The following is a 27,651-nucleotide window of genomic DNA, read 5'->3' as shown; positions in this document are numbered from 1 at the left end:
GACTCTCTTCCATAATCTTAGCGCCAATAGGTTTAGAATACTAGCACTGCAGGATATCTGCTTCATATGCTGTGATTGTGCTGTCCTTGTTGAAATGTAAGCAAACATTTAAAACACATAGCAAAATGGCATTTAGCTATCAAAGACTTTTAAATTTTATTAGCAGTTCTTTTCACAGCAAACCCTAACAATAGAATCAGAGCGAAACTCTTTCCAACAGCTGGGTGAAATATGCAGCAACCTGCAAAGGCAGCAACAAACACAAGTAGAGGAAATCAGTTTAGCAGAAAGCTGGATACATTTCTAGAGTATGGAATGAAAAGACACTAGTTTTGCAGAAGTTTAGGAGAATGAAATGTACTATAAACTGGTTTGTTTTCCCAGTTTTGGGATGAAGACTAAGGTTTTGATGAATAGTCCATTCTTTACCACTTTTAAGGATGAAATGAAATATTTAGAAACAACCACCACCAACCCCCCCATACCGTATCACATACTGTTACAATAATTTAATAGAATATATGCTTTTATGATGTGGCTTGGAAAATGTGTAATTCATAAAATAAACAATAACAATATAAAATAACAGTCAGATTTTTCAAACATTCTAGAACTTGGAAGACATTTGTCTAAATTCCATAGACAGCTCTGAAGGACATTTCCCTACCCCCAAAACAGCATTTTAGGCTCTAATCCTGCAAAGAGTTCAGTGAGTATCTGCCCATGTGGTTTTCTTTGCAGAATCAAGGCCTTAATTTACATCTACAAAACTGGTGTTTGTTTGTCCACAGAGGTGTTTGTAGGACCCACCTGTGTTGGACAACTACAATGTTCTCCTTGTTCTCAGAACTACTCTAATCTGGTCTGCATAGTGTGCCTATTATTGGGGTAGCTAAGCATATCTCATTTAGGTATGTTGCTGCTGTTGCTCCACTTAGTGATCCTGAGCATGCTCAAAAGTCATCAGTGAAAATATGGTTTCCAGTACTAGACTACTCATGCTCTTTTGAAAAATATGTGTAATTAGGGGCTTAGTCCTGCACAATTGAAATCAATGGGGTCTATGCCCTTGATATCAATGACAGCTGTGTGTCCTAGGTGAGACCCTACAATAGAAAGAATAATAATCTCTTTGTACATAATTAGGGTTATTATTACAGCTAGTACAATACTTTAAAATATTTGTTAACAAATGTAACTGTTATTCATTGAATAAATGATCTGACAAACACTGCAAAATTTTCATTGCATAGATCAATTGATGTAAAAGTGAATAATGTATTCAGTACTCAGCCAAACTCCTTATTGTTTTATACATACATCACCCAAAGTGGGCTTGGTGTTTCATAGGTAAAGTACATATGGCCTCTGCACCGAAGAATTTACAATCTCAAGCACTGATCCTGCAAACACTTCGGTGTGTTTACAACTTTACTCATGTGAGTACTCCCGCTTACTTCATTTCTGAACCAAATCAATGACACTACTCAGGAACGCAGTTTGTCCCAGATGCAGGTGTGTGTAAGACCCAGGTCCAAGTGTAGACATGGTACACTGAGTGAAAGCAATGAAATGGGGAAGGTAGGATGAGGGAAGAATGGAAGGGAGGATGCAGTTACTGTGGTTTTTTATGCATATTTCTTGATTCTTCTGATCTGTCTATCTATCTAAAAGTCATGCTTTCAAAATATTAAGGCTGACAACCAGTAACAGTAGACATTGTTTTGAATCATATCAAGGAAATTGAGCAAACAGTTTTTCAGAAAGACAACAATTAAAAATGCCTTCTTTTGGAAGTATTTGTTAAGTGTCTAACCCTGTTATCTGGTGAATGGATTCCCAGTGAACTTCATCATTAATTGGGGAAATAGTTCAGGACAGAGTTCAAGAAAAAAATACACTCATAATTAACGTTATAAAAATGATGCATGAATATTCATCGTAAAACCTAATAGAGAAGAGAATATGGAGACAGAAAGCTTCAATATAAGAAGTCGGAGTAGAAAAGAAACACGCACAGTGAAAAATGCTGGCACGGCTTCAGTAAAGCAACTTGCATTCAACTACAGGCCATCACGGAAAGCATTTGAAGACAGGTTTCTGCATGTCTCGCACTGAAGGAGAGGGCACAGCAGGTCCCAATGCACCTCCTAAGGTATGCATGAGGGAAAGCCAACTGCCTTGGATCTGGAAAGGTTCACAGGATAGGAACTCTGCAATCACTCTAACCCCTGACGGACTTGATTCAACACTCACTGAAGCCAGTGGGAATCAGTCCTTTGTACTTAGTGGGTTTTGGCTCTGATTGAGCTGTGAGCCCTACAACTGTAGACCCCCTAAGTTACATAATAGTTAACATCCTCATCAGCCCTTCCTGCACACTTACTAGAAATGGAAATGGGGAGCCTTGTTACTGAGGAATTTAGAGTTTGGTAGCAGAGGAGCTCCCCTGAATATAGCTTCATATAACAGATATACATACAGTATATTAGCGGTGTATAGAAAAGGTTCGTATGTCTTGTGGGTCAGAGTTAAGGTTGTTATTGGACTATACCAGGTGAAATCTCACATATTAATATCATTTTTAAACAAACATCTGTACTGCAAAGGTGGTACAACAGACATATAAATGACCTTTCACTTGTCCATTCTATTGAAGGATTGTTTCGGTTTGTTTTTTATGGCAATGTTCCTGTTATGTATTAAAATAGGGATTATAATATTTACTGTAGCAACTGTAACCGGACAGTAACACTTTTTTTTGCTTTTGTCTAGAACTGAACAGACCAGTCATTTTTCTTCTGAGGCTGTCCTGAGAAGCAGATAAAGGAGGGTAACATACAGGTATCGGAGAGGGACCATTCAGAAATCCTTGTTCCAGGATAGGTGCACCTACCTATGCCATTGTTTTTACAGATATGAGGTAAGCGTGTAGATTAGCTAGCAAATTAGTATTTAAATACTTATTGCCAGTGTCATGGTGTAAGTTTAATACCTGCATAAGGGTCCAGCATGGCCCTAGAAAAAAGAACTGTATATGCCTTGTTTCTATGCTGTGTGTTCCTTGTGCAATTGTCCCCTTGCATCATTCTATTTTATCAGCACTGGGCTAAGATGTGAGAAGTAGGTTACGGAAAATAGTAGGTGTCCCAAAACAGAAGCTGTTAGTGGCTGAACTGAAGGAATCTGTGAATACTGTAGAGCTGAATCTCCAGTCCAGTCTCACCTCCTGTACATGTCTTTACAGGTCTGAGATCCATTTAGAAGTCAAGCTCAGCACTCAGCAAAGACAAGTTCCCAGTTAAAGTCTATGCTCTCATCAATCGAAGCCGTACAGAGGAAGGTTATTTTGTCATATACTTGAGTAGAGAGGAAAGGATGCTATAAATATAGCTGTAAAAAACGTCTTAGGCTAAGGAGGGTCAGCCCTCTGTAGACACGCAAAAAAGCTAGTGCCAGTTTAGTTGCTGGTTGAAGATACTGGTATACGAGGCCTTACCTGTACAATTAAATACATTTCATAAAGGTGAATAGTTAAACGGCTGTTCCTCTTTCCTTGCTCACCAAGAACAGATTTTGTTTTTTTTTTTGCTGCTATGTTTGACAGTATTATTAATTCCCTAAATACTGTAATGAATGCACTGGCTTAGGGGGTGAATGTATTTATTCTTCTAATATAAGTCTTGGCAATCCTGGGGACTAGGATTCTAGTGTGTTATAAACCTCTAGTGGAAATGTTTCAAGAAGCTGTCTACACTTCTTTGACTTGTGCAGCACACACACCTGATCCAAATGCTTGTTTATGTTGGGCTTTCCTGAAATCTTCTTGACGTTCTGTGGAGCTTATCCATTCCTGGGTTTGTCGCTGCCACTCTAATGATGTTCTAGCTTGACGATCCAATGAGCTCTTTGTTTCGTCTATGTTGGAAGTATGCTGCCTCTCAAGAGAGCTTCCTTTTCTCTCTGCCGAGCCTCTGCGTTGGCCAGGGCCTATTTGCTGCCTTAAACCCTGACCAGGGGGCGGATCTGGTGGTGGTGGAAGATCTAAAAAATGTGAATAAGATTTAGAACAAGCTAATATTTAATTGAAACACGTTTTGTTTGAAACTGCAGAGAAAAAAATGTCTCCTAATAAAAGGATCTGAGTCACTTATTATGATTTTTTTGAAAAAGGAAATTCATGTTAGTCAGAAATTCAGTGTATTTACTCTCACTACTAGCCTCTACCTCCAGCAATTGTGCTACTAACTTCTATGAAATCAACAGAATATGAGCTACAATTTGTGTTCCTCAACACATGATGTATACTACTGTACCTGCCTCATTCAGCAACAGTCAAGGAATTGTGTCAAGCTGTGAAAAATTAATCCATTTTATTTGACTGGGTTTCTTCTGTTTCAGTCTGTTTGGGACATACCTCTCTGCCCCATCCTTGAGTTTCACTTTCAGTTTCGGTTTTGAATGAACTCAAAATCTCAAAGTAAAATTCAATCGAATCTCACAAAATATCAAGTTATTTAAAAAAATATGTCATCACTGACAATATATTATTATAAATGTGCAAAATATATTTTAAAGAGAGCCATTTAATAAGATGAATATTTTTTGCAAAAAAAAATCTCACTTTTTCAGAAAAAAAGTTCAGTCAAAACTTGCTATTTTGAAAAAACTTCAGCCACTTTAAAGAACATATCATTTTACCCAAATCAAAACAAATTTTCAACTGAACACTGAATGTCACATGATGTTCAGAAGAACTTGTACGCTACATTTCAAAGTTTATACCCTAAACCACTAAACCACTGGTAGTACTGTTCAAAAAAAGAGGTTTCAAAGTATGTCTGTGATGACAAAAGCATAAGAACATAAGAACGGCCATACTGGGTCAGACCAAAGGTCCATCTAGCCCAGTATCCTCCCTTCCAGCAGTGGCCAATGCCACGTGTCCCAGAGGGAATGAACAAAGCAGGTAATCACCAAGTGATTCATCCCTTGTCACCCATTCCCAGCTTCTGGCAAACAGAGGCTAGGGACACCATCCCTGCCCATCTTGGCGAATAGCCATTGATGGACCTATCTTCCATGGAGTTATCTAGCTCTTTTTTGAACTAGATAAGCATACTTTTCTCACTATATAGAATCCTGAGACAGTGATCAAAATTGGAAAATTATAGCTCAAAAAAGTGAAATTTTGACTGAAGTTATACAATAGGAAAACAAGAGACTGTGGCTCTTTATGCCTCAAGATCAGATTGTGAGGAATTTTTTAAAAATTGAGGTGCCTCTCATTTTCCCCTGAGAAGCTGCCCCCATGCCGCCTATCTATAGTGTATGTAGAACAGCCTGTAGCTCATGATTATTATGTACTATATTATGGTTCTACTAATTGTATTGGAAAAATTTTACAGATATGTTGGGAGACATCCTTAGATGGTGTAGCTCAATTGACTCCAGTTGAGCTTTGCCAGTTTACACCAACTGAAGCTCTATCCTTTTGTTTTTTACCCTTCAGAAATTACGGCATCTGAAAACTTTTAATTGGAACTGGACCAGGAACAGTGGATGGTATGAAGGAATATTCCTCTGCTTTTAGAACCGGCACTGGAGTCTCAGGGTTGTAGCTATGAAGGGACTGAAGCAATTTTTACATATTGATGAGGAGGTCTTGGTCAACAGATTTATTTTAAAAGGCTGGCAGTGTTTCAGTTTTATATGGGGTAAGATTCTTCATGTTCATATCCTTGATAGTAGAGGTGATACTTGCATTTCCTGTGTGTGGGGCAGCATTGTCTCCAAAGTTGATGAGACAGCTGCCAAGTCAGCACTTTTGTTTTGCATAGGTAAATGAGAAAATGCTGGTTATTTGGGACAACAGGTCAATGTATGGGACAGGAGAGTTATATCTAGTAGCAGCACTGTACCGCTGCTCTTGAATGAGGTGCCAACCCCCAGATTGAGATCTCTCTCTTCTGGCTAGCACAATATTATAATAATCTGTCAGTGGGCTTGGTGTATACTTTATGTTCAGTGCTAATTTATTTGAGTTTTTTTAGTTATGAATATAAATGTGACCTTCCATGCCCCCGACTGCATTTGAGTTATTGTTGGTGGATGAGCGGAGGGGTATGGGAGCCTGCCAATGTAAAATTGCTTTATAGTGTTGGCTTCCAAAATGGCATTCCTTATAATTGATTTTACTGCAATCATAACCAGTTACCTTACAGAACCAAGACACTGGCATCTGCTTATGCAATTTGAAATTCAGATTATTGACGTTGTAACTTACAACCTCTATTTGAACATCCATGCAATTCACTAAAGGCAGTCTGTAATATGGAATCTGATTCTCCAACATAGAACTATTACAATTTCACAATGAACAAAATAAAATAAAATAATAGGGAGCAACAAATGTGTAAGTTTTAAATCTGCAACAGATAGTAGCACAGAAAGAGAATGTCATTAAATTAAAAAATTGTTCCAGTATTAATACTTTACTGTATACAGTGCCTTTCATCTGACTATCCCAATGCACTTAGCAAACTTTCATGAATCAAACACTGGAGAGGAAGAAAGCCTTGTTGTTAAGGTACAGATTGGGAATCAGGAGATCTGGACACAACTCCTTGACCTGCAGCAGATTTCCTCTGCGACCTTGGGCAAATCACTCAATCTCACCTTTCCTGCAATTCCATCTGCAAAATGGATATCATTGCCTGGGGCACAGCAGTGATGTGAATATTGATGTTTGTAAAGGACTTTGAAATCCTTGGATGATATCAGCTATTTGAAGTTAAACAAGTTATTTTTGAAGGAAGTCTCACACATTTTTGGAAGTAGGGTAGGTCTATCTTAGAGAATCCATCTAGGCTGGTCCCACCCTGAGCCCAGGGTTGTGGGGCCCATGTTGTACAAAGGCTGGCAGGGGAGGACTGTAAGGACTGATGGCCCTACTACCCAGTCATGGTCTGATTTAATGTTGAGCTGTCTAATTGCTTGCTCTCTGTCTTAGGACTGGCTGGCAAAGCAACACCCTTTCCTCCCTTTTCTAAAAGAAGTTTTGCATTTAGTGGTAACTCTTTTGCCTCCCTTCTTTTCCTGTGTCTGTGGCAATAATTATCCCCTCCCCCTACCTTTAGCCTTAGTTAAGCTCACCAGACACACTCTGCTATTTCCCCTGAGCCTATATAAAGATCTCACTGCATCTGGAGCCATGATGAGCCCGTTCCCATTTCACAGCAAGCTAATCTTTCCCACCCACACACTCTGCTCTGTGCGTAAATCAATGGTGGTGGCAGCACCCCACATCATATAAAATCACCTCATACTGATCAGTCAACAGGTTGGAATTTGGGCTACCAGCAAAGGATAAGAGAGACTAGATGGATTTACAATCCCACTTCCATATGGCCAGGCTGGTATGGTTAGATTCATCTCCGTAGCACACATGGAGGGGAGTCAACTTGTTTCCTAAGGTCAATAGCTCCAAGAAAATTGTAAACCAAGAAATGAGGGGATTTCAGAGGGGAGACCCTAGTACATGATGGTATTGCCTAGTATCTTAATTGTTCCATCTCAACGGGATTCATCTTTCTGATGTCAGGTACTACATATTTAACTTGGATATCCAGCAACTGATTGGTTTGGTGGAATGCCAGCCAACCACCACTAGCAATATCTAACGGCTGGATCATAAATTTGCAAGCCAATTTATAATTGAAATGGCAGGTGGTGGGGGTGAAGGCCTTGTCTTCTGATTGCCTAATTGAGGGACTGGGATTCAGATGCTTTAGCACAGCCCAAACCCCAAGCAGAGATTAATGGAGGGTTGGCTTGGGCTTAGTCTAGCCCTCCTTATGAGTGTAGAGTGATGGCTGCCTTGCATGGCGAAGTCAAACAGGCTCTTGGGCTGTCATCAACTGGACAAAGGCACAGCATATGGTTGGAAGGTAGGCTGCAGGCACCCCTTTCTGCAAGATCTAGCCATTCATTGTTTTCCCAGAAGTGATTATTATTGTTATAGTCAATAAAGCTGCACCCTATGAGCTGTTCTTTGCAATCAGAGAGTGAGTGTCCTCCTTACAGTGGCATAGGCAAAGGTGAGCAGAAGCAAAGATTGGGCAAGTCAGTGGCAAAGATGAGGAAGGAACTGACGTGCTAACTCCAGGTCCACTGCTTTAGTCACTAGACATACTTCCTCTCTGATTCTTTTTCTATGGGTTTGTCAAGCATTATGTTCCACTAAAGTCGTAAATTTAAATTCAGCCAGGAGGGTATAGTTTGGTTAAAATATGCAGCTTGCAGCGCTCTGCAATTTATAAGTTTATTGAATAAATAAGCAATGGAAGAATGTACTAATGAACTTTGACTAGAGCTCTGAGAAATGGTCACAACAGAACCTGACACCACACACCACTTGACTTCTACATTTGCTGGAAGATTTGTCAAGGCTCACTAACCATTAGGAAGAACAAGAGACTAATTTCTGAGTGCAAATATGCAGACTCACAGGCATAAATCACACCCCAACATTGTTTGAGGGACCACAAAGTTCAGCTGATCCTATGGTACCAACTGAAGTAGGGAAAAATGCATCTCCAGGGGATGCCCTTCTTTCTATCTCTGATTTGCCTGTTTGGAAGAGAGGGCAGCCGCAAAGCATCAGGGGGCACTGAAGCGTTGACCAGAAAAATGAGGAGAGCACCCACATCCCCACCCTCATTACAGGAGTGGTGAAAATGGCTGATGGCTCTTTTAAAGCTGTTTGTTTGCCTGCAGCCCTCTCCAAATCCTTCAGCATTTACAGTAGCCAGCTATGAGAGCAGCACAAGTGGTAAGAGAGCCACACATAGGACTAGCAGATGGTGGTTGCTTCTTTTGCTAATCACAAGTGTAAGTGAGGTAGGAACAACAGGAGAGATGGTTGTTCAGGTGATTAGAAGGAACAGATCCACCAGGGATTTGTAGGTTGGAAGAGGGGATTAGAGAGAAACAGAGGTGTCAGAGAATTAAAGAGAAAGACAGAGCCACTAGAGAGTGGAGGTGAGTGGAATTCAGGAATGGAACAGCATTACCGAGCAGTGGGATAGGTGGGCAAGGACAGCATGGCATGGGTTAATATGGACCTTTTGTATGGGTGGCACAAAGAGCATGAGCAAAGCGGAACACAGTATGGCGCACTTTGAATTTGTTCTTGGGAAATCCATTTGAATATTGTTACCTCCATGCATTGGCTAAAGTCATGGTTTTGATGTGAAACCAGATGAAATTCAGTCATTTTAGATGTGACTTGCAATGAAATTTCTAGAAACCTGAGAGGAGTTAACCCATCCATAGACGAACCAAAGAAAGGTTTGCTTCAAGTCCTGCTCAGTGATGAATCAACCAAGTTTCACACAACTCTCATTTCAACATTATTCACTTGACGACTTAGAGATCTTACATCATGGAACAAATAGCTCACTGGAGCACACATGCTTTAAGGGAACGCTTTACATTTTTTCAGTCCTGCGTGCATGCAACATATCAGTACTACTACGGAGCTCACTTCAAACCAAAGAACTTACCATCTGTCATTCCCTCCCTGCGATGAGGCAATGGGGGTTGGTCCAATCTACCCCCCTTGTGTTTTTTAGTAGGCCTAGGCCTCTGGCTCTGATTCAGGGCTGCACTGGTGTTACTGTCAGTTGAAAATGGACTGCTTGGCCGAGGTCGCTGAGAGGAAGGGTATGCTTTGCCTAGAGGAAAAAAAAGGGAATAAAAATGGAAAACATTATTACAATGAAGTAGGCTGTGCTCTCATGTGTCTGATCTGAAGTACTGCGTATCTTCCCTTTCAGCACTCACGTGAAAACTGTCAGCCCTTTGGGGCAGGGACCATCTTTTTGTTCTGTATTTGTACAGCACCTAGCACAGTGGGGTCCTTATCTATGACTAGAGTTCCTAGGCTCTCTGGTAATACAAATAATATTAATGATGATGATGAAGATAAAGTAAGTGCCCTGCTGAAATATCCGCTGGTGACAATCATTTTAAAATACTCCACAATAAGCCAAGTGAGAAACTCAGCATTATATTTTCCTTTAAATTTTTAACTAAAACCATTCCAAAACCATTATGATAAAACTATTATATGTTGTGTAACTCATGCCTACTTTTTATACTAAACAGATGTGTTCAGAATAATTTCTTACACTTGCAGGGGGATAAAATAGTTTTGCAATTGTATAATGTTTATTCACCATATAACATCTTTCTCTGTGTACAGCATACATACACTGAGCCAGATTCTTATCTTCGTGACTCCAGGGTACTTTATATTTGGTGTAACTACAGTGACACTAATGTAACTGATTTTACAAAATATATACTAACTTATGCCTGTAGATCTATGGACCCAAACAAACAAAGAGCAAGAACATTTATTTTTGTAAAGATTTCTCCATTATTTTATTTATTATTTTGTGAATATGCATGTGTATGTAAAAACTTATTCTGGACACGTTGGCTAACTGAATTGATTACTTAGAGTTCTCTTTACACTGAACCACCTTCTCTAAAAAACCCACTCCTTTTCTGCTTGACCCTAGTCTAATGGGGGCATTCAAGAGTATCATAGCAGAGGTTGTTTGCTGACAATTCAGTTGCTTTATTCATTTCTTTTTTACATGTATGTATTAATTCAATCAAATTCTCCAAAGTCTTTTGAATACATTGGCTTATTGTCTATTAAGATTGGATGAGCCCTTTGGAATCTTTTCAGAATGTTTTATTCTAGTTTCACTTGTTTGACATCTGTAACAAGTATCTTAGGAATTTTAACATTGTACTTTGTTTTGAACTGGTGGTTATTCTGATTTTCTTTAATTTTATCCAGAATTCAATGTGTTAAGACAACCAAACTCCTTGTTTTTCTTTTAAACCGAGAAGGACCAAGTCTGGCCAAACTGCACAGGACTTGATAGGAGAGATAAGGTGGCTGTATGCCATCTTTGTGCTCCCCAGGCTGCTTGGGAGCGGTTTTGGTGTCTGGTGAAGAACTTAGAGAAGACAGTGGGCTGCTCTAACCTAAACTGGCTGTTAAAATCCCTCAAAGAGCCAGTAGACTTGCAGGGGGTCAGTGGAGTATGGAAGTGTTCTAAATACACCCCCTTCTTTTAGCCGTGCCCTAGCACATACCCTACTCTGGCGGGGTCTTTTAGGGTTAGAGATAGCTATAATTGGCTTTCTGTCATCTGAGGTTTCCTCCGTGACAAGGGAATCTTTATTTGTCAATTGGTAGGGTTTTACAGCCCTTTGCACTGCCAGAGTGGTGCAAAGCTGCGTGAAAGGAATCAAGATCTGTCCCACAATCTCCCAAAGATTGATTTTTAGTAATTTGTACATGCAATAATTGCTTTTTCAGCAATTGAGTTCTTATTTTTCCTAGTCATAGATTCAACCAGAAACAAATACAGGCCAAAACAGTGAGGATTTGATTTAAAAATTTTAAGGAAAAGAAATTCAGAGATGAGTCTGAAATCCCATCATTAACTCACTCCATATTGCAGCACAGATGTTTTGTAAAAATAAACCCTGACAGCACGTAGACACCATGGAGTGTAAAAACAACATCCTCCATGGAACTTTAATCTGCACCAAAGGAGATTAAAGGAAAAGTTTCCTACTGTGCATTAATGTAGCACTGTTTGGAAAGGGACTACATTAATGAGCACTTGGGAACTTTTAGTGCACGCCAGTACAGTCCACACTGGTCAGTCAGTGCATGACATGCTAGTGAGGACTAAAATTTACACCCCTCTGGTGAAGACTAAAGCACCTTGAAGACAAGCCCTGAATCTAGGATGAAATTTCTTCTGTACGTGAATTCTCTTGCTTTAGTGGGCATAAGTCTAACCCTTAAGTCAGCATGCAGGCTTTGGAAAAAATATATGACATGTTTGTGATTGACTTAAGTACCTATGAAAGAGAGGGGCTAATGATAGTACTGACTTGAGTCATACATAGGGCAGGCAGGTGACGTGCAAGTTTCCCAGCACAATTCTTTCAGTACACCTCATATCTGACCTGTAGCATCTCTGTTATTCTCGTCTCTTTAGTAAAATCTGCTCAGTTGTGCCAGACTGTCTGTATTGGTGATATAGTCGTCCCATTGTAGGGTATTATAAAAATGAAAAAAAAATATCCAAAATCATTGACCTATGTGACAATTAGCACAATGGCAACTGGAAACCTGAATGAGTGTGTCATGAAGGAGAAATACTTTGGTCCCAATTCACCAATACCTTGTCCCCTGCATAGGCACCCATGAAAAGTGAGTGTAAGATGCTACCAAACCAGAATGCTCCAATCACACCAGTGATGGTGTTTCACACCCACTTGGTTATAGGTGTTAATGACTACACAGGGTACTAGGTAGTGTAGAATAAGGCCTTGAGATACCGTCCCTGAATGACAGTCAAAGAATATTGCCTCTTCTCAGCTAGAGAAATGTCCTGTGATGACTCATTATGGTGCATCAGGTAGGTAATATGCATTTTAAAAACCACATAAATATATTGTTTGATAGACCACGGCCCAGGAGGTATCACTGAAAGTATCATATTGTCATTAAACTACAACAAATTCCAGGAAGTGTTTTTTGCTTGCTGCATTAGACCCATAGAGGAGAACAATAATCTTTTGCCATAATGGTCCTGTGATGACAACGGGATACTTTGGCATGTTCTAAACTGTAATGGTTCATCAAATAGATAATATGTTAGCATGCAATTTTAAAAATGCACATCAATCACTTGATAAACCATAACACCACCACCAAAACCTATTTGGGTGTTTTTCAAGCTGGAAACACCCAATACTTGACCAGAAAGATGCACGTGCACGGATATGCTACACAATAATATATTTTAAAGTTTGCGTGTGGGAGGGGGAAGAGGGTCTGTACCTCTTAATGGGCCTGATCCACACAACATTAAATCAACATTGACTTCAATGGACTTTGAATAAGCCCCAGTAAGAGCGCACAAAAACTAGAAAGGGTGCAAAAGTTTTGATGCCCTCACACAAGGCTTTTCAAAGAGTCTCTTCAAGCAAAATAATCAGTGTTAAATGATATTTTGGCCAAATTCTCCCCAAATTCTGGCACGGCTAAAGGCAGACAGTCTATTTATTTCCCTATGAAAAGACAGACTGAACAAATCAATGTTTCACTACTGCAGGGAAGCAACTGGAGAGCTTTGTCTGTTTTTAAAAATGAAATAACTGTTTTAAAGATTGATTAATTTAACTAAAGAGTCGGGGTGAAATCCCGGCTCCATTGAAGTCAATGGCAAAACTCCCATCGATGCCAATGTAGCCAGGATTTTTCACCCTCTGTCTTTGTGAGTGGCTTGGGTGAGTGCCAAAAACCTTTTCTCCATTTCTAAGGTATAGCATTTGCCATCTAGTTACTGAGGTAATTTTGCATGCATGAGGATTGCAGGATCAGCCTCTATGTTTATGGGCAACTTTCCTAAATGCAAATAATGTACTAAAGGGCAAACTTTATATGAGAATAGTACTAAAAGTTCCAAAGTTATGGGAACAGAGTGGTGCCTGCAGGCAGAAATGTGAAATGAGTGTGTAACAAATAAAAAAAAAGTTCCCTAATTAATATTGTGCTATTAGTTTTTGTTGGTTTAATTAAACAGCAAAGGTTGTTTTGCAGTTTTGATAAAACTCAGGATATACAAATGAATTCTCACTGTGTCCAGAACATTTTTATTACATTTTACTTATCTCTTTTTTTTGCTAGAAATGAACATGTGAAACATGACACATAAGAGGCCTGTGAATTATAAATTACATAAAGTAAATTCTATTTACTCCTCCTTTGTTTCAGAAGGAAAAAGTGTGTTGTTTTCAAAAGCAATAGTAATTTTGCCACTCTTACATTTAACTTGTAGATGCAGTTGATATATTTGAAATTAATATCCTGAAATCCAAATATAAGAAGTTATTCCAATAAGTGCCATTAAAGCAATTGATTAATAAGGCTGTTAGTGATAAACTTACACCAGTTCATCCCATACTTAGAGAGCCTTCCCAGAAAATACATTGTGCAAAAGAGATGCACTAGAACAGCAGTAATGGAGGTAATGACTACATGTGCTTTTCATTACTAGAAATATTATTGATTGTGAGACGATTCTGCAAAAAATAAATCATCAAAAATTGCATAGCAAAATTAGTAGTCTCTTTGCTGCAATATAAAAGGGAGCACATGTCAGTAAATCCATAGTGGAGTCAGAGTAAAGGGAAATAGCAGACTGAAGCTGGTGATTAAAAGCTTGTGCTATTCATTGCTCGGAGTACTAAAATTAAAACAGAGTGCAAGGTTTTGATTAAAGCTATGCAGAAAAAAACTGTCCAACCTCCTTATTCCATGCAGGTTAAATAAATTCGGAGTGAGACTTGAGTTCACTGAAAAGAAGAAGAGAAAGACAAGGAAGAGACCATGCAGAAAGCATCAACTTTGAGTCTACAAACCTGTTCTTGTCAGGCTGGTTCCATCCAGCCTAAACCCAGCTTTATCTGCTGCTGCAACCAGTGCTTGTGCAAAACTGCCGCTGGTAAAGATCGAGTCATCTGAGGAGCTACCTACACTAGATCTATGACTAGAAAAGTTACGGTCCTCATCAGACGCAGAACCCCATCCATTTACCATTGAACCTAAAAACAAATGTAGGGGTCTAGTGAGTTGTATACATTTAATATCTTATCTGTTTATCTAAAGCTCAAAGGCCCATCAAGTTTATTCTCATCAAGAAAGCAAAAGTTTATCTGGGAGAGTCTGGCATCAAAGCAGTATCTGTGTACAAGGAATCTTTCAGGAGTAGATGGAATTACATTCATTGGTTGTCCCTTGCTCATTTGACCATATGTACAAAATGGGCCAAATTCTGATGTCATCTATACTCATGAAAATTCTGTGTAAACTCCACCAAAGTCTATGTGTTTACTGCAAATTTACAGCAATGAAAAGGAAATCTATTGCAACATGATCTGACTCCATATGTTGTAAAGTAGTACATAGCCTGATATTTACAATGTAAGGCCTTAATTTAGGAATCAATGAACATGCATAAGTCTCACCGAACCTCTTTAAATTGAACATTGAACGCATGCTTACATACTGTCCCGAACAGAGATGCAGTTAAGGAACTATGTAAATGCTTTCTTTAATTGAGACCTTAAAATCGTTATGTGATCTTTAAGTCAAAACTAGAGAACAACCAGTGCATACTGCAGTTCACTGTAATTCCTTGAGCAAATTCAAAGAGTTTCGGCCTTAAAGTTTGGTTGGGAATAAATTTGCAGGAATGTGACTACATTCTGAATTTAATATTGGGTCCCTTACACATTCAAATGCTGCCTTCCTGCCCTGCTCATGGGTTACCACTATTGTAAGAAAAAAGTGCAACTAAAGTGACAAAAACGTATTCAGAAATACAACAGATCAAATCTTTTGAGAGAGAGAGGGAGGGAGGGAGAGAGAATGAACATAAGTAGAATACTTAATACTGATGGAAGGATACATTCTTTTGGCTTCCCAGTTATCTGTACTTTTTAGTATCTGAAGCATGGTTTTGAAACACAATGTACAGTATAGTATGTACTACATTTTCAAAAGTTATCACTGAGTTTGGGATTTTTAAAGTTGCTGAACACCCATAATACTCATTGACTTTAATTGGGGTTGTAGGTGATGTGTACTTTTGAAAATCAGTCCCAACGTGTCTCAGATTTCCAAAAACTGAGGTACTCAAAATTACACTGTGGCCTACATCACCACATACATTGCAAAATAAGCAAGTGAGCACATGTGCAGCAGTAGAAATGCTGATTTTTCCAAGATATGCAAGGATACATGTAGAGGGATAAATCATCCCTTAGATTTACTATACACATAGTGGTGATGTTCAAATGTTGTAGTGTAATTTTAACACCTGACCTGCAAACCCTCTTTTTCATTACATGTACAAGGGAGTTATTTAAAGCCTAATGTCTAAAAGAAAACCTTTAAATTATGGATTGCTTATTACACCCAAGTTGATAGGATAGATATTTGTGGTATTATAGATTATTAAAAGCTATCTGGCAAAAATAAAGGAAAAATATAATTGAAATCAGAATTCAATCAATAACATATACCAGTGCTTCTCAGTCAGGGGTATGCATACTCTTGGGGGTACACAGAGGTCTTCTGGGGGTACATCAACTCATTTAGATATTTGCCTAGTTTTATAATAGGCTACATAAAAAACATTAGTGAAGTCAGTACAAACTAAAATTTCATACAGACAATGACTTGTTTATACGGCTCTATATACTATACACTGAAATGTAAGTAAAATATTTATATTCCAATTGATTTATTTTATAACTATATGGGAAAAATGAGAAAGTCAGCAATTTCTCAGTAATAGCGTGCTGTGACACTTCTGTATTTTTAGGTCTGATTTTGTAAGCAAGTAGATTTTAACTGAGGTGTAACTTGGGGGTATGCAAGACAAATCAGACTCCTGAAAGGGGCACAGTAGTCTGGGAAGGTTAAGAGCCACAGACATACACTGTATTACAAAAAAAGAGGAAGAGGGAGAAGTTTCTGTGCCACAAACTTTTTGAAAACAATGGATTACTTTGCAGTGCTGCAGTGACCAAATCTTTTAACATCAGCAAAGTGGCAGGCTGTAATAACACAGGTTCATGCACTCCAAAGATACAAGAACAGAAACTGAAGAGGTCTATGGAGGTTTGACAGGCAGAAAGTGTGTTAAGCGCAACAGAAAGTGACAGAGTTTGATTCTGCTTGCCAAGAGCACATACAAAATTATTACTTTCCAAATAGACTCCACCTGACACAGACAGATGTAAGGAATCTAAGATAACAGCAAGGGAAGGCTGAAACCGAACCTCCTCCAAGAGGACAATTTCTTAAACAGAACATCATACAGAAAGGAGAGCAGTAGCTTGGCAATAGGCATTGATATGAAATATGAAAAACAATGATATAAACAGATATAAAAACAACGAAAAGGACAAAAGAAAATGAGATGCTAGACGTGAAGACACTAAAAAAAAATGCTTCCTATGACCTTAAAGTTCAGCGTCTGCTTAGTTACCTTGCTGAATTGGGGCCTACGATTTTAACAATGTAAATAAAACAAAAGGAATAAGTCTAAGTATGTGTTAAGGAAGAAAATTAAAACATACTTTCCATTTACATGTAGCATTCCATCTACTTGCATACCAGTCACACCATTTTCTGAAGCAGTTGTTATACAATATATACTATACATGCATACACAAATTAAACACGCACACAGACCAGGTTTACTTAGCAATACCTAGACTTTTGTAATAATAATTTGACAATAATTAGAGTACCCATTTTTCACATGTATTCTTTTTTAAAGTGTTGGAAAGCCCTGGAGACTGAAGTCTCACTTTTAAGTACACAACAAGTTATGGCATGGTGAGCAGCAGTGTGCTCCTAAAAACACACGCGCGCACACACCTCTTTCCCTTAATCTCTCACACTTCAACGGTGTTGTGGAAGGACCATCTCTAGGAGTGAAAGGGAAGCTCAATCCTTTTTCTGATTTGATCTTTATTCGCTGAATCTGTCAACGTGGTTGCCAACTGATGATGTTTCTGGTATTATGGCTTCCTGTACTTTGATAGCTGAATTGAGACTCGCAGCTCACTTCACATAGATCAGCAAACTGCTATCAAATTGTAGTGAGTTTTTGGTTACCACTGACTTGGGATATAATTGAACTGGGAACTAGGGGTGAAAATATCCAGACATTACTACCAATCTCCTGAGCTATTCTGGCCAACTGCTTAAACATTTTTTTTCACCACAATCTGTAAAAATAAAAATGTTCCTTTGTTTATCTTACAAACGTGTGGACATTCACAACTAAAGATTGAACCTTGCTTTGTTGTACAAACACCCCTAGGTCATAATTCAGCTGGGTTAATCTAACACACTTAGTAAATGATGACTGCTTTTTAATGGTGCCCACTGGCACTGTTTTCCAAACCAGATAAACAATTGTTATCTGCATAAAGGTAGAATAAAAGGTACTGGTGTCCCTCTCAGATCAACTGTGTATTTTCCAAACAGGCTTTTAGTAGGTTTACCTCCTTTACATACAGCAACTTACTCTGTGTTTTTGAAGAGTACATTGGAGTTTTTATGTTTTCTGGCAACTGCAAATTTTACTCTTGCAGACAGCAGCAGTAAATGCATTAAGCAAAACAAAATCAACTATCTGAAAAGTTGAACTCTGTTTTCTTGCTCCATAAAACATATTTGGATGCTAAGGCACACAGGAAGTTGTTTTGCTCTTACAGAAAGGTTAGGAGGATAGAATTGCTAGTAGATTGCTTGCTACTGATTTTATTATTTCCTGACATTTTACAGGCAATGAAAAAGCTACTTCTTTGTGCAAACTGAATCTTTCAGTACATCTCTTGTACTGTTTTTAAGTCTACCCTGCCTGTGAAACACAACCAACCTCTCTTTTCAGAGAAAGCTGCCCGTTGGTCCAGATACCTTCGAAACAAGCTCTTAGCTATTGATTAGTACTAGTCCAGGTGTATTGAATTAAAGTTTGATCCTTCAAGGTGCTGAGTACTCTGGCCGCTATGTGGCAAAGCACTTAGACCTAGCTTTACAAAGGAATTTAGGTGTCTAAAGATGCAGATAGGTGCCTTTTGGGATTTTCCAAAGGGCCCAAGTGCCAAATTTCCAATGGCCCTTTTGAAACTTCAGCTAGGCACCTATTTACATATTTTGGTGCCTAAATACCTTTAAAAACTGGCCCTTATGCACTGATCTAGCAAAGAATCCCTATTCAGTAAAGCACTTATAAGCACATGCTTAACTTTAAGCATTGAAGCCAACAGAACTTAAGTATGTGCTTAAGTGCTTCCCCAAATGAGCACCTTCAGCGCATGCTTATATTTAAACATGGGGATTATCCACATGATTCATGTTAAGCTCAGGCTTAAGTACTTTGCTTGATCAGGGCCAGAGCGACCAGTGCTTTTGCAGGATCCAGTTCTCTGAGCCTGATCCTGCTTCCACTGAAGTGAATGGCAAAACTCTCATTGCCTACAGTGTGCAGGAGCAGCCCTTTACACTCCTAGGAGCACATCCAGCCTTTTATATTTATTTATTAATACAAAGCATGATCATCGACTTTAGTAGGGAATCATGTAACAGTGGGAGGCTATGGCTATGCTGGGTAACAGAGAATCATGGGAAGTGCTGAATAGTGAATAAAAAAGTGCTACATCTAGCTATTAATTTATCTATCTATAAACCCACTCTGAAAATAAGACCTTGACATATCCTGTATATTATACAATAGTGATTCCCCCCCCCCAATATTGAAATTTATAAGTATGAAATGAAATCTGTAGGTTCTTAAAATTGTCTCTTCTGGCCAGGAATCTTTAACAAAAGAATAGAAGCCATTCATATAAGTTTGACATTTTATAGGTCCACACATAATCAAGGCGTCTATAAACATTTAATGAAAAATGAATTTATGCCACTTAGCCAAATTTATTTGTGTTTCTACTTTCAGTCTGTCTAGGTGTTTTGGTTTCCATATTGCTGAAAGGCCCAACATTTTTTCAAATTTATTGAAGCTGTTAGAGAAGAAATGCACATCGCACATTAAGTAGTTGCTCAAATGTTGCCGAGCAGTAAAATACTGTGATAAAGTGGCATCTTGCTGTGTCTCTACTACATCTTCAGCACTAAAATTAATTTATGATCAGTCATCAATTCATTTACATGTCATTTTATGCTAAATCCATCCTTGCTGATGAATGCGTATCCCCAGATCCATTAAGCTAGGATAAAGCCTGTGCTTTATAGTATGACCCTGCTAATTGTAGTATTACCATTTTTATGAGGTACAAAAACTAGCAGTTCCCTATTTTCTAAGCACATATTTAATCCATGAACCACATTCTTCCTATTAAATGCAATCTGCCTAACTGCCTGTAAAATAAAATCTTTAGCAATATGTATCCCTGAGCAAATCAATACCAATATTGACCTCTGCCTTGGTAAAATATTGTTTAAGTAACGGATGTTGTGTAATTTTCTAGAGTTATGACATTTATGCTCGGACACATTGAATAAACGGCTTTTATCACATAGCTGACAAGCCGAGTAGTTTTTTTAAAAAAAAAGTAGGTTGAACATATGCAAAAGAAGGTTGTTTTTTTCTCCGTGCTTTGCTTCTTGTTGGCATATTTATTAGAATTTTAGATTATTTCATTTTTGTTACCCATGTGCAAGAATAACTGTGTACTGTTTTCAGTCATAAGAACGGCCCTACTGGGTCAGACCAATGGTCCATCTAGCCCAGTATCCTGTCTCTGACAGTGGCCAGTGCCAGATGCTTCAAAGGAAATGTAGAGAACAGGGCAGTCATCAAGCGATCCATTCCCCCGTCGTCCAGTCCCAGATCTGGCAGTCAAAGGCTAAAGGACACCCAGAGCATGGGTCTTGGCTAATAGCCATTGATGGATGTATCCTGTTTCACTTGAGCAAACTATGGTTTTGATTAAACTCCTGTTGGACTTAACAGGGTTGCATCTACACTAAACTCTCTTCTCCTCAGCTTCCACATAAGTACAGAGGCACTAGTGGGGGTAATGGCGTGAACCATTATGTAGAAGGGTCACTGGAGCAGGTCTATCACAAATGACAAAGGCTGAAAGTTCTTAAAATGTCTGTACCTTATTTGTAACTAGAGTGCTCACTGTTTTTACACTGCTGGTGGCAAGGCTATGAAATTTTAAGGGGTGGGAGGGGAGGTGAAAGGAGGCTGGTCAAGGCCTAAGAGTTTTTCAGTTGACTTCAATGAAAAGTGGATCAAATCCCATATAGTAATATTCGACAATTAAGTCCCTATGAACTAATAAAGCAGAACAAGAAGAATTCTGGTCAAAATTATGGCACAAAATTGCATCATAAATACAAACATTACATTTAATCTGTCCCCCAGATTTCCCATTACCAATATTTCAATGAACCTGTTAAAAGAAAAGGAGACATAAATGATCAATTAACTGAAAGATAAGAAAGCATGAGTTCTATATCAGCTCAATGTTTTTATGAGAACCAACAACTTAATTGTCTAATAAACTATGGATGATTTAGATGCTGGGAAAAACATCATAGTGTTAAAATAAATCCTTCTTTCCATTTACTATTACTCAGAATTTTCCTGGAAACAAATTAATGCTTCAGCTTTTAGATTTATAAAATCATTACTCAAAAGTTTAAATAGAATTTTCCCAGCTTGGGTTTCTTTTATAGTACCTAGAGACCATTAGGATGTGTTTACTGTGAACTCCTCTTTCCCCCCTCCCCTTTTTTTTTAATACATGTCAACATTTGGTCTCTCACCCTCAAACAGAAAAAGCTTAAAAGCATAGAGGAAAATCTCTGTCTGCATCCTCCATTAGCACTAACTAAATCAAGAGGGGCTGGGAAACAAAGACTTTTTGACAATGAGAGGACCCTACTATAATTTCTAAATCTAACATTTCCTAATTCAGTTGACATATGATCCTACTGACCCTAATAAAATAGCCTTTAGAAAAAAATCCTGATGGTGACTTTCCATTTGGGGCCCCAACCTCACATTTTTGGAATTGTATTGGATTTTCCATCTATCAAATTTTATGGTTTGATCAAAGTAATTCCTCCACTTTCAGATAAAAAGATCCACTTCCACTGATAGACCACTCAGAATGCACCAAAATCTGACGGCATCTCCATCAGCTCTGCTTAATCATGGTCTTAGATGTTATTCAGACTTTTCTAGCAACTTCTATTTTCTAACTGCCATAATGGGAGACTTCCTGGAGAAACATCGGCAATAAATTCCATCACTTAAACACGCCTTATGTCAGATGCATTTGGAAGTGTGAGTTCTGTTTCCACTGAACCAGTCTGCATAGCACCAAAATTTCCCCCTTAGTGGGTGCTGGATGTAAAACTAGTTGGCAGCCTCAGCAGAAAGCACAAGGCTTGTCTCCGCTATGAAGACCAAACTACCCTCTCACTACTAGAGATGATATCTCCAGGTCAGTGCTGAGGCAGGCTGACCTCAGGGCACTGCTTCTATCTGCATTGTCTCTCTGTTCTGAGGCCTTCAGTATCTGGGGATGTGAGCCAATATTTTTCCATAAGTACTAACCTCACAGAAACACCTTTTTAAAAAAATAAATGTTGGCTCTGAGTTCTTAGGGACCAGGTACTATATTTTTGCTCAATTTTCTAAAATATTCAATACCTTTAGAGAAATGAAACAACATTATAAAAGCCCCAGGAAATCGCTGTTCTAACATATCTGAAGCCCTACACAAAGAATGAGCTTGTATTTTAATGTGGGGAGAGGGGTGAGACCACTCATTACTTATTTTGTTTGCAGGATGTGGGGAGACCTCAGGAATGCCTAACATATCAAAGATAAGCAAATTAGGCAATTTGAGAAACCTTTGAAATAATGGGATCTACTTGTGTTTTACATACCATGCTTATTGCTGAAAAATCAAGCCTATGGGGTTAATGGGATCACAGAAATATCAAAATATTATCCTTTGAAACATTCCCCACAAATATAATATGCACTCCCTCATGTCAAAGTTATGCTATTGCTAAGAGACTCAAATCCAAGAGAGAAAATGAAGGCTTTGATCGTACTTCCCCCATACAGTCATTGAAGAAGGCAGAAGACAATTTGTTATCTAGATGCCTGAGATTTTGTAGGTCATTTCTACTAAACATATGTATTATTTACAAGTTATGAGGTAAAGCACAACTTCTTCCTGCAACACACAGCTTCACAGACTGAGATTTTTAACACACTGATAATTAAGCAGTATTTCTATCTAGGAAAGCAGGTTTGATTTTTATTCATAAAAGCATCAATTGTAAGGAACCCAGAAGTATGTTAACTGCAGCAGAAATGCAGCTGTCCTTATTTCATTCACATAAAGTAAAGTAGGATACTAATAACAGTTGAAAATGTACATGTGTGAAATGCTCATTTTCTGATATACAGATATACTAATATTGACATATTAATACACACTGAAGGGACAATATGTAGTAAGCTGATTTTTTTTTATTTAGTCCTGTATTACCACTGTAAAACCTTTGCTGCATTCCTAATGGAAAGGCTTCAGAGCCATTAGTGAGATATGCAAAAATATGCAGAATTATAGCCTGAAGGAGATTATGCTAGAAATTCAGGCAAAGTAGCTTACCATATTCGTGCACTAATAAGTCAGCCTTCTGAATTCAAAGATTTAAACTATAACTCTACAGCTTTCAGTTGGATCTGGATTTCAAATCACAACACTAGAGCTACAGTTCTTAAATCTTAATTAGCTTGGCAAGCAGTCTGGCCCCAGGGTAAGGGAAAAACCAGAAAGTGGGATAGAGGAGTACACTGTTTAATTCAACAAGGGAAGAAGAGGAAAATGATAGGTACTGATGCTTCATCACTGTCACAGTACTGCCTCCATCACTGGGAACTGCAATGTGTTTTCAGAGCTGCAATGTTTAGATAAGGGAGTAAAATTCTTAGAACTTGTAAGGCACAGAGAGGTGAGATAAAATTAAGTGGTGCTACATTAATATGTCCCCAGTGAGCAAGTGTACTGTGCAGGTATAGCTAGAAATTAGTGCTTTCACATAAAGATCAATGACTGAAGAGACAAACAGTATTTTTAACGAGCTATGTAAGACCATGCACATTTGAGTCATCAATAGACTCAAATACATCAATGGATGTAGTACATTACGTACAGATCCAACTTCAGTTCAAAGGAGAGTTTATTGATGCCTCAGAAAGGGTTCATAATGTTCATGTTAAAACAGCTTCTTCTCAGAAAACTCCCTGTCTTTCTGTCTTTCTTTGACAGCAATTTTACTAATTCAGATTCAGTGGAATAGTTTAGCATGCATTTTCAGGCCCCTCTTTGTTGATTCCAGTTGTAACTTTTCTGCGCATTCAAGGAATAAGAAACAGTGAAGCAAAAGGTGACAGAATAATTAAATATCTTCACTGAAACGGAACACTTATTAAACACAGCAATATGAAGTGGGTATAAAATATATGTTTCACCTACATATACATTTTCTTCAGTTTACAAATAAATGTTGTGCTGATCTAGCCAAGCTTATTTTGAAAAGTCTTTTAACCTTCCTGTGTTCATCAGTGCATGCTTTTACACAGCCAAATATCTAGAAACATTTTAAGATAACATTAACTTTTTATGCTGCTCCCAATATACAAAATACAGTATATCGTTTCAAAGTTAAGGGCTTCCCCCCCCTTTTATGTAACAGACTTGCTTCCCCAATAGACTGAACTTTTCATGAAAGACAGGATATAATTGAGTTTTCTTTCATGTCTTTAAAGCTTTTTAAAATTCATGAATTTTCTTATCATTTTGCAGCAAAGCAAAAGTATTTTCAAATCCTTCTTTAACTTTAGTGTTTAATATTAACATATTTTAAATGTCACAGAAATAGAATGGAATAAATTTTTGCTTAAAAGGTATTTGATTTATTATGTCTTTTAATATTACAAACAGGTTGGTTTCACTGTTAAATGTGTTCAGTTACCTGTCACCGAGCTGTCTAGATTGTCCATACTGGATCCTGGAGTATGCTCTAGACCTCTTAGTGGCCTAGTGATTTCTATAGCTTCCTCTTCAATGTCATCCTCATCATCATCTGGAATGTCTGTTTCCAAATCTGAAATAAGGGTTCCAGCTACATATCCAAGTGGTGGAACTGGGGCCAGAGGAGGTTGAGTATTGCTTTGGATGTGCCTATACAAACAGACAAACAGAAATGCTGTTGGGCTGAGTGGAAGACATTGGTGTGCTGGGCCAATGAGAAAAGAGACAAATCTTCCAGTATACCCTGAAGGTATTTACAAAGCTGTTTGTAAGTTATTTACCCAAGAAGAATTGACTCAGATATCTATCTCAGGTACGTATATGGTACCTATTACCATAGTATCTGAGCGCTACCTTTTAATGTACTTCTCCTTACTACAACCTCAGTGCTGTGGAGAATTGCTATTACCCCCATATTACAGATAGGAAACTGAGGCACAGAGAGACTTAGTGAGTTGCCCAAAGTCACACAGGAAGTCTATGGCAGAGGAGGGTCTCCTGGGATCCGGGCTGGTGCCCAAACTTCTGAAACGTCCTTCCTCTCAATACAAGCCAAAAGTTTTTAAATTCAACTTGTACTGCAGGAAGAGGACATTTTCCCCACCCAAACTTGATGTTATTAAATGGAATTCAGCCTGAAGAGCAGGCAGTGTTCTCCAGGAGAAGAGTTTTCAGGTAACATGGATTGTATCTCATCTTCAGCAAGCATGTATTTAGTTTGCCCAACTAGAAGTAATTTAACTAGAACACAGTGAGGTCATTACTGTGGCCCTTCACAACACTGATTTTGAAATCTGTGGATCCTAACTCTGCAGCAACTCTAATAAGGGGAACAGGACCCAGTCTCTTAGCTGTGAGCTGCTTTCTTGAGCAATCTGTTTGAGAGGGCGCTGTGACAGGCCAGCATGGGGTTCTCAAAAGTCAGTTATGACTTTGCTTGACAGTTTGCAATCTATAAAGTGGATCCTTATTCATGATTGGTCAGCACGGTAGAAAGCCCAGAATTGGTCTCCTTGTTGTCAAAGAAATAGAGTTCACAGTGAACTGGCTAGGGAGGCTTGGACTTGGAACATTTTACTTGCACCAGCAATAGGCCATGTTGGGTCATCTGACTGCAGTTGAACAGGCTATGTAAAGCAGGTGTGGTCACCGGGTAGCAACATTCCAAAATGGCCTCCCTGCCCCTTATTTGCAAGTTGTGAAGTGCACTTACTGAGCAGGAAGGGAGATTTCAGCCTCACTGCTACAGTAAGCAATTTTGCCTGCCTGCTGGTATAAAAGGGCTTAAGGTGGCAAGAAAGAATTAACTTTTGGTTAGGGTATATGGATTATGGGCATTATGTCTATTTATACAGGACTATTTTTATAAGCTAAAATCAGGTGGATAGCCCTCCCCAAAAAAGATGTCATAATGAGATTCACAGTGTCATCTGACACCAAAATGGCACCTACAGTTTGCAGGCCATTGAAAGCATAACACCTTCAAATTACAGCCTTCACAGGCAGGGCACACATTTGTATGCTGGCTCAAGTCAGATACTGGAATGGGCCAGGATTAGCTGCTGCCTCTGATTTGCGCTAGTCCCCTGGGCAGGCTAGGGCCTATACTAGGCAATGTGGCACTGCAGTGGGGCCTAATTACCCCATGGATTGAATACAGTTTGCAAATGAGCCTAGAGGCTTCCAAGAGAAAACAGCTGGCTTTGATTTGGCATGGTTTGTCTACTTGTCTGTTCTATTTATGATGGCAAACATTGAATGTGGTTGTGACCTTTGTTTGCCAATGAAGCATGTCCACTTCTTTGCTGGTGGAGTGCCATTCAGCAACTAGCTATACTTTATCTTCTGAGATTCTCAGACTCTTTTTTTATTTTCTCTAGATGGAAAAGTTTTAAAAGGACAACTACTACTTAGGGGACATCCAGAAAGGAACTGGCCTTCAGTTCTTGTCCTATGCAGCTGCAAAGTTCTTTTTTAGTCCCTGAAGAGATCGCTTCTAATGTTCATTTTATAGTGAAAATGTTACAGTGATATTTGCTTGTTCTTCCTTTAAATAAGTGAACCACAGTCTAACAGACTAGATCCATTCTGTGTAATTTAACAACTTTCTTCCTGATGTTTCTATTATCTTCTTGTTGAAATTAGAGATGATATTTCAACATACTATCAAAACTCTTAGCTGTGTGGATACTTCATTCTCATGTAAATGTGAATGAAGCTAATTCTCCAGAAAAATAATGGTACTGTAGATACTAGAGGTGACTGATCTGACGTTTGAACACTGATTTAGTGTCTTGTTATTTCCAAAGACATGATAAATTCAATTTATTTGCTATCCTGAAATGTGTGGATAAAAGTTACCTGTTGATGGGGTTAATTAATTAGTATATACCAGCATTCCAGATGAATATCATCTTTACATATATTTTTAACACAAATTTAATAAAATACCTATTTTTAGGCTCCATTTTTATACCATATACTCTTTTTAATATATTTTTTCAATTAACAGTTTCAGTTGTCGTGTAGTGCTAAGGATTTTGGCACTGGATACTGTATTATTACAGTATCATTTTCTAAAATTACATGTGTCTAACTCGAACATTTACCATGTTTGCTTTGCTATGTCAAACTGGTAGGCCCTGGTTAATTCATCAAGGTGGGCTTGAAGCATTGGCTGCATTTCCTCTCGTGGAGAAGGTGTGAGAGTGGCAGTGGACTGTTGCCCAAAGGAGATTGCTGGTGAGGAGGCCACCCCTCGGACAGGTGGTGTAGGAACTCTGTCATCATCTTCTTCAAGCTCATCCTCCAGGCCTTGGTGTAAGTACGTCTGAACCGGTAAAGGAGGACACCAACCATCACTGTCATACC

General features: G+C 38.6%; 1 protein-coding gene across 28 annotated transcripts in view; it reads right to left on the bottom strand.

The window, feature by feature from the left end:
* ROBO2 (roundabout guidance receptor 2) overlaps nt 1–27,651 on the bottom strand; it is a 1,527,115-nt gene that overhangs the window by 6,465 nt on the left and 1,492,999 nt on the right. For 13 of the 28 annotated variants that reach the window (XM_043538357.1, XM_043538358.1, XM_043538361.1 and 10 more), the window contains 5 exons: nt 27,390–27,650; nt 24,722–24,930; nt 14,530–14,712; nt 9,567–9,737; nt 3,784–4,044 (listed from right to left, as the gene is read on the bottom strand). In XM_043538357.1, the coding sequence (XP_043394292.1) occupies nt 3,784–4,044; nt 9,567–9,737; nt 14,530–14,712; nt 24,722–24,930; nt 27,390–27,650 (1,085 nt within the window). The remainder of the gene's footprint in view (nt 1–3,783; nt 4,045–9,566; nt 9,738–14,529; nt 14,713–24,721; nt 24,931–27,389; nt 27,651) is intronic. The other 15 variants (XM_043538373.1, XM_043538371.1, XM_043538369.1 and 12 more) reach the window with 3 other exon arrangements.

This window comes from Chelonia mydas, chromosome 1 (assembly GCF_015237465.2).
Source record: "Chelonia mydas isolate rCheMyd1 chromosome 1, rCheMyd1.pri.v2, whole genome shotgun sequence".
NCBI classification, from domain to species: Eukaryota; Metazoa; Chordata; order Testudines; family Cheloniidae; genus Chelonia; species Chelonia mydas.
Note: the sequence above shows the minus strand (reverse complement) of the source record. Positions and strands in the feature narration are given on the sequence as shown.